Below are 12,717 nucleotides of genomic sequence, written 5' to 3' on the forward strand. Positions count from 1 at the left end.
CACTCCAACAGCATGGTCTCTTCCCTCAAGGAGCCATCCCAGGCTTGCTCCTGCCTCAGGGCCTTTGCTCTATTTCCCCTTCCACTGAGTTCTTCTCCCAGATATCAACATGCCAGATATCAGCATATTAGTGTCACTTCCTTCAAAACTTTACTCAGATCTCACCTTCTCAGTGCGGCCCTCCTTTGTTGTTGTTATTAGGTTGTTAGTCCGTTTCAGAGTAGAACTGCCCGATAGGGTTTCCAAGGAGCGGCTGATGGATTTGAGCTGCTGACCTTTTGATTAGCACCCGAGCTCTTAACCACTACGCCACTAGAGTTTCTTTTTCATCAGAAGCATCTGCTCCCCACTATTCCGTGTCCCCCTTCTCTGCTTTATTTTCTGTTCAGCACTTATTGTTACCTAAAAATACTACGTATTTTACTTACTTTTCTAGTTTATTGTCTCTCTCCTCCACTAGAATGTAAGAATGATGAGGACAGCAGTGTGTATGTCCTTCACTAATCGCTGTATCCCCAGTATCTAGAAGAGTTCCTGGTATAGAGGAGGTTGTCAGTTACTCTTTGTGGAAAAATTGATTGATATTGAATATGACTTTGACAGGTCCTTGTATCTTTACCAATTCAAAGAGGTTTGCTAAGAAGCCTGGGTAAACTCCCTTTCTTATCATGGTAAAATGATCTTGCTGGCTCACACAGCCTGGTCTCAGAACAGTCAGGGAGGTTAATCCCAGAGCCCTCCTAGCAGGTATTCTGGTTGGCACAGAGCCTTTCTTCTGTCTACAGCTAGTCTTGCCCTCAGGAGAACATATTAGCAATGTAGGAAGGAAGTTCCTCAGGCATTTAGCTTCAGGGAAACCTGAAGAGAAATGAGTAAGGAGAGTAGAGTTGTGAGGGAATTTATTACCACAATTTCACCTTCCCCTATTAAGCAAGGCTCCTTTATGTCAGTGCTTCCTCCATTCATTGACCAGAAGTTAAATGAGATTGCTTAAGCAATTTCTTTTCTTAAATTACTGTGCTTCCCCCAATTTCATGAGCATTTGACTTTTTCAGATGATTGTATAAGGTGTAAGAATATACTAAAGGGTACATAGATTGCCACCTTTAGAAAATGGTTTATCAAATGAAAAATAGCTTGTTTTATCGATTGATAATCCTACAACCTTCAATTTAGGGCCATGGCTCCCTGTGATAATTCCACTGTGAGGGTAGAGCCAACCATTTTTAAAACTTGAGTATTATCTGTCTCAGGGTTTGGTGGCATTGGTGGGATGTTGATGATGCTGTCTTGCACTTAGGAACATGTATTGCTTTGAGCCCATTTTTGGTGGGAGGGGGAAGACTGGTTTAGAATGTTTTTTCCTACTAAACATGCAGTTGAGGGCTTGGACGAAATAGCTGCGCATGCTAATCACTCCCAAATCTGGATATATTTCAGGCTGTTTTGACAGTTTCCCCCCATAACATCTGTACTTAAGAAGCCTCACTGCTCTTGGTAAAGTATGGACTTGATTTCTCCGCTCACATCCAGGGCACTGCATGGTACTGCCCTGCTCTCCCCAGATCCCCTCCCAGGCACTCCCCTGCAGGCCTCTCCATCTTCCATGAGTATGAACTTACACAGCCATTCATCTCCAGGTGGTTATGTTCACCATTACTGACAGCTCGCTCCACATCTCATACACACTGGGCTGCTCCCCTACTAAAATTTTCCAAAGCCACGTGTTACACATCCCTTTTTCTCTGCCATGCTACCAGCTGTTTTGTGCTGTTTTGATCTGTCTGTTTGCATAGCACTGTCAGACTATATGCATGAAAGATGTGTTGTCAACATGAATGGTTTTGAAAATGTTTTCTTGTACTTTACAAAGAGCCTTCTTTGGTTATCAAGGAAGAGAAGGAAGCTTGAAGTCCCAAAGGCCAGGAGTCATTGCCAGAGGGGACTTGTGCACGTTGACAAAGAAGCCCATTTAAATGTGACTGTGATCTGTACCAATATAAATATTGTGAGAAACCCTACTAAAAAAAAACGAAATAACTATAATAGGAGGCAATGGTGACATATAGAGAGGCAAACCAAAAACCAAGCCCATTACCTTCAAGTCGATTCCGACTCACAGAGACCCTATAGGACAGTAGAACTGCCCCATAGAGTTTCCAAGGAGCACGTGGTGGATTCAAACTGCTGGCCCTTGGGTTAGCAGTCGTAGCTCTTAACCACTATGCCACCAGGGTTTCCTATAGAGAGGTAGGACCCTACTAAAGAACAAAAGGCTTAAAAGTACAAATGTACACTAAAAGGAGATACTGCCCAGCAAAACTTAGGAAAATACTATTATTAACTCCCTCTGGGTCACCAAGTGTTACTCCAGCAAGGGACCCAACCAGGATTGGGGACATTGGAGAAGGGCATTTGGCTCTCCCACTCACAGCTATCTGGAGGGATGGGTGGAATCCTTTCCATCCTTTCCAATGACCATAAAATTGGCCTACAGTATAAAGGATACTGTAGGAATATTCTTTTATTTAACAGATGAGAATACCCAGGGCCCACAGTCCCTTAGCTGGACAATGATGGCAAGGTGGATGAGACTGGTAAAGGGAAAACAGACTAAGAAGATGCAAGAACTTTTGTGATAAGGAAAAGTTTAGAAAATTCATTCCAAAAAACTAACTTTTGATACTCTTTACTTACCCTTTTTCAGCTGCTTCTTCAAAGGATGAATTTGATATTTCAGATTGGAAAAACAATTCAGCTTCTGGCTTTTCCTCTAATCTTTTCCTACCACGTTTGCTATATTTGACTGTAAATTATGAAGACAGCCTTTGGGAATGTGTGTGGCATTTGCTGTTACAAAGTCTAGCTCAGGCCAAGATATGTGGGTTAGACGCACTTCTTCACAATTTTTTGCTTGTATCCTTCAACAAAGGTTTTGGTCCCAATGTTGCATGTACCCCTTATGTTATCCAAATATCTTTGCCAGTCTTCCACCTGCTATCTTTGACCAATGTTCTTCTTGAAAAAGAACTGAAAAAAGATGCTATTTTTTGTTCGTTTAATATCCGAAGAAAAGCTAATACATCTGAGGTTGGCTTTATCAGATCAAGCATTTGGTTTCTCTTTGATCCCCTCCACCTATGATGAAATTGGAGATTCCTAATTGTTTCCAACACAGCCGTTCACTTTGGACTCTTTTTACTTAACTAATCAAAACATTATTTCATGTGAAATTTTTAGATTGATTTTTCACGTTATGAATGAGAAATCACATTTTTCCCTAAAAAAAAAGAAAATCATATATATGTATATATAAGAATCCCAAACTTCTTTCTACTTCCTCTTATTTAAGTTCTGGAATTTGGAGTTTTATCAACTCTGTGCTTTGCCTCTGCATTCTCAAATTCTCGTGCTTTCTACTCCAAATAGCTGTAGGACTCGACTTAAATCCCATCAGATTCTTTTTACAGGTGAAATAGGACCCCTGAGGTCAATTCTAGACTAATCCTGCTGCTTAATATGTGAGTGTCCTCACCACACTCCCCTTCCCAATTATTTTTAACCTCACTCTTTGAAGTTAAAAAAATTGCAACAGAGCCATAGAAGTAGCAATACTAAAACTTGCCTTTCTCTTTTTATCATTCATAGGAATGGCATTTTTAAACACGAGCTGATGTCAGACATTGAACAGTCTCCACACAGGAATGCATGTTTTGATTAAAAGTTATTTAATGTCTCTAGCTCCTTAGAATCCTGCCCACAGCTGGAAATATTCTTAGCTGCAGATCTTGCGCCTTCTTTGACTGCATAGAAAAACTGGCTCAAAATCTAGAGGAAATAAATGGCATTCTCAAAATACTTACGTGATTATATGGTGTTTATACCACAGAAGATATTAATGTATTGAGAATGGGGAATTATAAAAGAATATTGAGATAAGGAGTGTATCTTTCTATAGTTCCATCACTACATCCATTGATTCTCAGCATTTTTGTGAAAATCACGTCTAGGGTACCATATTCATTATGTTGGGACTAAAGAATAGGAATATATGTAATCTGTTTTCATAATTTACGTTTGTAGTTAGATCAACAGGGGCTAAACCAAAGCCATTTAAGCAAGTTGGTAGTCATATAATCTTATTTTTTAAATCCGCTTTCAATGTGAAATGGGGCAAATTCTCATAGCGCCTCAATAAACATTTTAAAAAAGGAAAAAAAAAACTTTATTTCAAGGATCCAAATAGAATTTCAACTCAGTAAGTTATTTTAGCTTTGGACAATGGTAGTATTGCTACAAGCACAGGCTCTCCTCTTTAACTAGCATCCTTTTGAGGCCAAACATTTACAGAGCATTGAATTATTTTTTCTAGCTTTCCGACATTTCAGGCATTTAGATATTGATGCAACATAGAAGTTAGGCCCTCTGGAAACCACATTATGTGCTGTCATTGTCACAAGATTCCATTTTTTCCAGCCCCCAAGGTCCTGTCTGTACTTGTTTACAGGTCATCTGGATAGTAACTAGTATATGTTCAATGGCTTGAGTGTTATGGTAACCTTGGCAACCGAGCTAGCTCTGATTTCAAAAGCTGGCATGCTGTATCAAAATTAGATAACAGAATTGACGTTTAGCTACATGTCTGTCATATAAATTATGCTCTGAGAATGATTTCCTTTATAACCATTTGCTTTCCTATGGAAATAGAAGGTGCCAATTACAGTAATTTTATACACATACATACTACTCCACATTTAGATGCTGGGTACATTTCCTCAATTTATTTCTTTATGGTATTGAACCTCAGATACTGTCATACTATTCTCACTATACCAAAATTCATGGTGGCTTTGTTTTATGATCAGGACAAAGCTTCATCAGATACTGGGTATAAATAGGATTATGAATAATAGAAAACTCAGCCCGTAAGAAAATGTAAAATTCAAAGCATTCTTGGCTTTACTGGATACTGTCATTTATGCTGATAGAAAGTAAAACAGCACAGAATATTCCACTAACTAAATCAGAATCCCAAAGACAAGATGTGTTTCTCTTTCATTTATATATTTATGCACATTTTTACACATACTCTTCCAGTGTCCAAGAATCTTTGATAATTTTATTTCAAGGAGATTCTAAATATACAGAGTAATATATTCATCCACTTTGAGTCCTAGGACCTATTTTTATAATTTCGAAATATTTTTATCTTGGGATTTTTTTCCCATCTATTTGCTATTGTCTGGTGCAGTTTTTCTTGTATATAAATTTAAAGGCTCAACTTGTGAATTACATTTAATATAAGCACCCTGCAGTTTTCTGCATTGCAAATGATTATTTTTAGAAATTTTATGGTTGCCTAGATATATTTGTTTGTCTTCATTGATATGTAGGGGGAATAGCTCATTAATGATTTAAGAAAAAGGTGTTTTGATTGATCCACTTGATTCTTCTCATTATATGAACAATAAAGGCAATAAATTAGCATCTAATAAAATTGTAAGAGTTTATTTCTGAATTTAGCTGCAAGATAGTCATCAGTCCTTGGGCATAATTTTCCTATTCTTTATATTCTTCTGCCTCAATGTTTTGAAAGTCATCATTTAGGATATTTTAATAGAGCTGCGATTTATATGTTGTATTAAAGATACTGTTAGCAGCTATCCATGAAACACCATAATTGAGCAACTGTTTTATAATATAGTTCTTTGGCTTCTAGAATGGTAAGTTATTATGTAAAAAATAGAAAATCACTATGTCAAAACTGACTATAAAATTCTTTTCCCCGTATACCAGCAATGTATCATATATAACGTTTGAGCGATCTGCTTCCAACATTTTGTCATCTTATGAGCTATCCATCTAACTCTTGCTTAGTTGTACATTAAATACTGCCTTCTTGCCTTATACCTAGTAAAGAGTCAGAATTCCTGCAAATTCAGGATTTTTCTTTTCGGAAACAGATAAGTGGTTTTGCTCTCTACATGTGTGCAGAGGCGGGAAGAAGGGCAGAAATCCTTCTGTGTATTTGCTGACCATGTACAGCAAATACTTCCATTACATTTCCAGTAATGTTTCAACTGTTTCCTTTATCTCATTCGGTTGAGCCATCATCACTTTTCTGTTTAAACTGGTAGAAGGTTGTTTTTTATTATTTTCTTTTTTCTTGAAACTATTTCTTGTGATGAACAGAAATAGTTCAGCATGTTGTGGTTCCAGGACTGAGTCAAGTTTGGATAATCATCTGTATTGTAAAATAACTTCATCTGAAACTTTTCAATGCGTATGCATTCTGCAGTGCAATATGGAAATGAACTAGTAGGTTGTGTTAGTGCTGGAATGTGGGGGCTTTCGGGCTGTTTGCATGACTCCAAGATGTTTTTTAATATCTGGTCTTTTTTTTTTTTTTTTTAATGTGACATGTTGTGGTATTAGATAGGGTGGGAGGAGGGGTAACATAATGGTTTTAAAAAAAAAAGTTAACAAGCAATACAGCTTCCTTTGTGATTTTCTCTTAGGTCTGATGTTGTGGTTCTCTGTTTTTCAATCGCTAATCCCAATTCCCTAAATCATGTGAAAACCATGTGGTATCAAGAAATCAAGCACTTTTGCCCTCGCACACCTGTCGTTCTAGTTGGCTGTCAGCTAGATCTCCGCTATGCTGATCTTGAAGCTGTTAATCGAGCCAGACGCCCTTTAGCAAGGTAAGCCAAAGTACTTGGTGTTTAACTGTGCTGGCCAAATTAAAATGTAGAGGGAGCAGGTGTCTCTCTAGCCCGGCATTCTGTTCTTCAAGGGATCTGGGACCTCATCAATCAGGCATAAGCTTTAAGCTATTTAGTTAATTATGAGGTGGTGTGTCCAGAATACTTCTCATTCTCATCTCACCTCTTAACATGGAAACCCGTTTTTGAAATCTGGTTGGCCAGTGCTTGAAATGAATTTTCTAATTATAAAATGGTATGTATGAAAAAGCTTTGAAATTTGCAAAGCATTAGACAAAATGCTAACTACTCATAATAATGTCATTCTGGAAATAGCAATTTTTATAATAAAGTTAACTAACTCTCAGAGTGACCAGCCACAATCCTTAGCCCCAGGATCATCAGGTTTATATAAGTATGCATATCCTAGTGTTCTTAATCTTCCTCATTTTCCTTAATCTATCCCAAGATGGCAGCGTCCAGTTTTTAAAAATCATTTGGGCCTGTATTTGCAAAAACACAACACTGCTATGTAAATGTCTCTAGTGGATATATTTTTACAGCATCACAAACTTGAAGGAGGATTTATTTCACTATATGTAAAACAGGATACCAATTTTGAGAGAAAATAAGAGTTTTTAAAAAACAGTGTTCTCAGGGTCATGGTTTCATGGGACATCCCAGTTAATTAGCCTAATAACATGTTTAATGCTTCTGTTCTACCTCCTACCTCCTAGACTCTTAGCCTGAGGTCTTAAAACCTTGCAAGTGGCCGTCCAAGGCACAAAAATTAGTCTCTATGCACTTGGAGCAACAGAGGAAGGACAGTCGGGAATAGGAAGAGGATATGGAATATGTGGCTAATCGCCTCCATGAACCACTACCTCCTTTGCCATGAGATCAGAAGAACTGGATGGTGCCCAGCTACCATTACTAAATATTTTGATCAAAGATTCTATAGAGGAATCTTGATCAAAAAGGGGGGACATGCAGAACAGAACTTCAAATTCTTATGGACTCCAGACTTTCTGGAGCCATAGAATCTGGATGAACCCCTAAAACTATTGCCCTGAGATAGTTGTTAAACTGTAAACCAAAAATATTCCTTGAAGCCTTCCTAAAACCAAACAATAGTCTGGCTTAACTAGTAAAAAATGTCTGCCTTGAGCATTAGAGCATTACGCTGTTTTAAAAACCATCTACATGGGATCAAACTGACAACAGCAACTCGAAATATACACAGGAATCTTGGGGGGCAGTGAGTTTATGTTAATGGGGGAAGAACAACTCAGAAAAGGAGGGTGAAGATGGTTGCACAACTTGAAGAATGTAATCAGTGTCACTGAATTGTACATGTAGAAATGGTTGAGGTGATACTATGTTTTGCTGTGTATATTCTTAACAAAATTTTTAAAAATGTTCTCTCAAATTCCCATTATAAAAGAATATATTTTTTATGTTGAACTGAATTTTTAACTGGAGAATGTAGCATTTCAAAAAATGTTAATATCTTCCTTCAATGTTTGCCTTATAGGCTTATTACGAAATTTTATATTGACACAATTTCTTGAGCTCTCAAAACTAAAGCAAATGGCACTTTTTAAAGGCAATTTCTGATTTTCTAGATACATTGGAATACAATTCTGAAGCTATATTCAGTTTTCACAATCCGTCTGAAATGCGTGGACTAGTAATTGAGTATTAGGAGCCACATAGAGGGAAGGAGGATTCATGGTTAATGAGAGACTGCCCCTGCCCTTAGGAACTTTCTATACAAAAGAACAGATTAGTGTACTAATCGAGTTTCGTAACCAGGGACGGATCACCCAATAAGCAAAGTACACACAGGATTGCTTGTGCTTACTTACTAATCTGTAGTGTACAATTTCACCTTTCACTTCATGTTGTGGTGAAACCCATGTGAAATTGTGCACTACAGATTAGTAAGTAAACACAGTTAAGCCCATGCATACCTTGCTTTCTGGTTAATCTGCCCATGCCTGGTGAAGGCCTGGAGGAGAATTATGGCAACACAGGGGTAGTCTGTTCCAGATAGCAGTTCTGAGAAGATTTCATGAAGGAGGTGGTATTTGAACAAAGCCTGAAAGGGTTTCATCTGTTAGTAATTCTCAAGTAAGTCTGAGATACAAGGAACACAAAATGTCCTCAGGAGCAAACCTTGAACCTTCTTCCCTGTACTTCCTTCTGCCTTTGCCAGCACCCTACAATTTTTCCTCTTTTCTATCCAACTCTTCAAATTCTATCCAGTATAATCTCATTTCTCCTAAGACTAGTGCCTGTCACACATATTATCTTTGGTATAGAGGACCACATGTTTATTTAGGAAGACCAGTTCCTGAAAGCATTTCTCAGAATCAAGTATGTGTGTATGAACAGAGTAACGACGAATCACACCTTGCCCATATTCTGAAATCCGTCTATTTCTTTACCATGGTTGTGCCATAACCACAGCACGATACTACTACTCATGTTGCTTCCAAAGATTTCGCCTCACTGGATTTGATTTGATTTTAAATGGGTCTTGTGTTCTAGCCTAAAGGGTGTGGACTTTATTTCGTGGGCTTTGCAGAACCAGGAATTTTTAACGGAATTGGAGTTAAGCCATATTTGTGTTATATAAAGATTTTTCTGGTAACGATGAGGACCATTGACTAAAATGTGGAGAATCTGAAGAGAAACCAGTTAAGAGGCTAATACAGTAGGCCAAACAAAAGATGATGAAGGCCTAACAGAAGACAGTGGAGGGAAAGATATGAAAGAGGATTCATAAATCCAGTTGTTGTTAGGTGCTATCAAGCCAATTTCAACTCACAGCGACCCAGTGTGACAGAGTAGAACTGCCCCATAGAGTTTGCTAAGCTGTAATCTTTACTGGAGCAGATTGCCAGGTCGTTTTTCCCACAAAGTCACACTGGGTGGATTCAAACTGCTCACCTTTTGGTTAGCAGCTGAACACTTAACAGTTGTGCCACCAGGGCTCCTTCATAAATCCAGTGACTAGAGCTTAATGAGCTGTTGAATATGCAGCATTTAACCCAGGAGTGGGATGTTCTGGACTCTAATTGTTGAGTAGAGGTCTCTCCCCATCTTGCAAATGTGTTCTTAGGCAACCCCTTTAAGCTTTGTGCTCAATTTCCTCAAGAATGTAGAATGAAAGTAATATCTCACAGGGTTATTGTAAGGCTTAAATGAGAAAATTTATATAGAATCCTTTTAGAAGTTCTAAAGCATAATTTAAGCACAAGGTGACGGCGATGATATGGTGGTGATAACAGCTAACATTTATCAAGCACTGGACCAGCTACTATGCTGAGTTTTTCTCATATTACTTCCTTTAAACCTCTCAATACTTCTTTAAGGTGTAGGTATGCTTATATTATTATTCCTATTTTAAAGATGGGAAAACTGAGGCTTAAAGAGTTCAAGTAACTTGACCTAGATCAAACAGCTAATGAATGGATGATACTTCAATTACTGTGGTTACTACCAAAAGCTTTTTTTTTTTTTTCGCTCTACAATCTTAACTCCTTTGTTTTGGAAAGATTTGATGTTGGTAGTAACATTTTTCAAGATCCTTATTAAAAACCTGTATAGGATTTTAAACGTATGCTCCAATTTGGTGCATAGGTAAGCCCTGGTTGCTTTTTTCCGCCTAAAATAAGGTTAATTATAATCTTTTAAACTATTGTATTTCAGGCCCATAAAAAGAGAGGATATTTTGCCCCCAGAAAAAGGTAGAGAGGTCGCAAAGGAACTGGGCATACCATACTATGAAACGAGTGTGTTTGACCAGTTTGGAATCAAGGATGTGTTTGACAATGCCATCCGAGCAGCCCTGATTTCCCGCCGTCACTTGCAGTTCTGGAAATCCCACTTAAAGAAAGTTCAGAAACCTTTACTTCAGGCACCATTCCTACCTCCAAAAGCACCTCCACCAGTCATCAAAATTCCTGAATGTCCCTCCGCCTGGACGAATGAAGCTGCCTGTTTACTGAACAATCCTCTGTGCGCGGATGTACTATTCGTCCTTCAAGATCAGGAGCACATCTTTGCGCACCGAATTTACCTCGCTACCTCCTCTTCCAAATTTTGCGATCTTTTTTTGATGGAATGTGAAGAATGCCCAAATTCGGGTGAAGGAGCTTGTGAGAAAGAGAAGCAGAACAGGGATTTCCAGCTGCGGACATTGAGTCTTGACCCAGATGAGGAAAGGGAGGAAGGCATTCCGAGGCCACCTCAAGCCGATCAGTGGACGTCCTCAAGCAAGGACCTACTGGAGACTCGGGGGCTGGAAGCTGAGAGCTCAGTTCCAGAGACACAGGATTTGTCTGGATGGAGTAAGGGGTTTGTTGGCATGCAAAAGGAAATGCAAGTCAACCCCATTTCAAAGCGGGTGGGCCCTGTGACTGTGGTCAGGATGGACTCTTCAGTCCAGCCAGGCCCTTTCCGGACCCTGCTCCAGTTTCTTTATACGGGGCAGCTGGATGAAAAGGAAAAAGATTTGGTGGGCCTGGCTCAAATTGCAGAGGTCCTGGAGATATTTGATTTGAGAATGATGGTGGAAAACATCATGAACAAAGAAGCCTTCATGAACCAGGAGATTACAAAAGCATTTCACGTCAGGAAAGCCAATCGGATAAAAGAGTGTCTCAGCAAGGGGACGTTCTCAGGTGAGAGGGCCCAGTGACAGAGTTTTCAAAACTTTCAAGTGTGTTTTATCATGTATTAGGCAAACATAATGGAGGAGAAAGAATAACATAGCTAACCTTTATAAGTGCTTTTTTTTTCCATGTACCTTACATGTGTTAACTTATTTAATTATCATCATCAAACATAAGAGTTAAGTATTGTTATCTCTAGTTTTCAGATGGGGAAACTGAGGGGCAGAGAGCTGAGGTAACTTGCCTGTGGTTACACGGGTAGTAAGTGGTAGAGCCAGGATTTGAACCCAAGCTTTTCTGACTGCAGAAACTGGTCCCTAAACCACCACAGCATCATACCGCTTCTCAGGGTAGGTCAGGTTACTCTTGAGCCTATCTTCAGTTTGCTTGATTGCTTAAAATTCACTTGCAGGATGCCTTCCCTGACCAGCTCCATTCTCCACTGACCTTCAGCACTTGCCCATGTCAAAAATCAATGACTTCTGGTCCTCAGGCCACTAAAGTCCTTGTGGCAATATTGACAGCCTTCTGCATTACTGTCCAGGGTGCTTCATCTCTTTCCAGCCCCTCTCCTTTTCTGTTCTCACACTTCTTTGCCCTGCTCTTCCATGTTTTTCTTGCCCCTTCTTTGCTGATAACTGTGCAGTATGCTGTCCACAGCGCCCTTAGATAATTGCCAAAGCACACCAGTGGCCTGTATCCAGTATGGGTTCTTGACTCATGTTTGTACTATCTTGTACACGTGGCCCTGTTCATTTTTGTTTGAAATTACCATCTGAGTGTGTGTGCGCGCGCATGTGCGTGTTAGTTTATTTCATGATTTCCTGACTTCTATTTTATAGATACTTTTTTTTGTCTTTATCTTTCATAATGCCTTCCATGGTACTGTATATTTAGTAAGTGCTTACTGAGCCTGTTAATTAATTTTAAAGCTTGCAAGTGTATCATTTACTGCAAACACTGACCATCATGGTATAGTCAGTCTTGCAAGTTAGTGAAAACTAAATGTTACAAACCTACAGTAAATGAAGTGATGGACCTTAAGTAAAGTTGATTAAATCACTCTCTCCTTATTGCAGAGGCATAATGACCAAATACTGTGTGTAAGCCTCAATTGGATTCTGTTTAAAAAAAAAAAAAAAAAAGTATAAAATACAATTTAGAGCTAATTGTTGAAATTTGGATATGAAATAGGTAGTGAATGCTTTAGTGAATTACTGTTTACTTTCTTGGGTATGATAATGGTATGGTTATTTGTGGAAGTGATCATATTTTTAGAACATTCATGATAAAGTGGTTAGGAGCGAAGTGCCATACTAGCTTTAAAAAAA

General features: G+C 38.7%; 1 protein-coding gene across 4 annotated transcripts in view; it reads left to right on the forward strand.

The window, feature by feature from the left end:
- The window catches only part of RHOBTB1 (Rho related BTB domain containing 1), a 75,658-nt gene that overhangs the window by 45,890 nt on the left and 17,051 nt on the right, over nucleotides 1-12,717 (forward strand). For 3 of the 4 annotated variants that reach the window (XM_049855088.1, XM_049855089.1, XM_049855087.1), the window contains exons 4-5: nucleotides 6,519-6,704; nucleotides 10,422-11,395. In XM_049855088.1, the coding sequence (XP_049711045.1) occupies nucleotides 6,519-6,704; nucleotides 10,422-11,395 (1,160 nt within the window). Of the gene's footprint in view, nucleotides 1-1,440; nucleotides 1,498-6,518; nucleotides 6,705-10,421; nucleotides 11,396-12,717 lie in introns of all 4 variants that reach the window. The other variant, XM_049855090.1, reaches the window with a different exon arrangement.

This window comes from Elephas maximus, chromosome 16 (assembly GCF_024166365.1).
Source record: "Elephas maximus indicus isolate mEleMax1 chromosome 16, mEleMax1 primary haplotype, whole genome shotgun sequence".
In the NCBI taxonomy this organism is placed as follows: Eukaryota; Metazoa; Chordata; class Mammalia; order Proboscidea; family Elephantidae; genus Elephas; species Elephas maximus.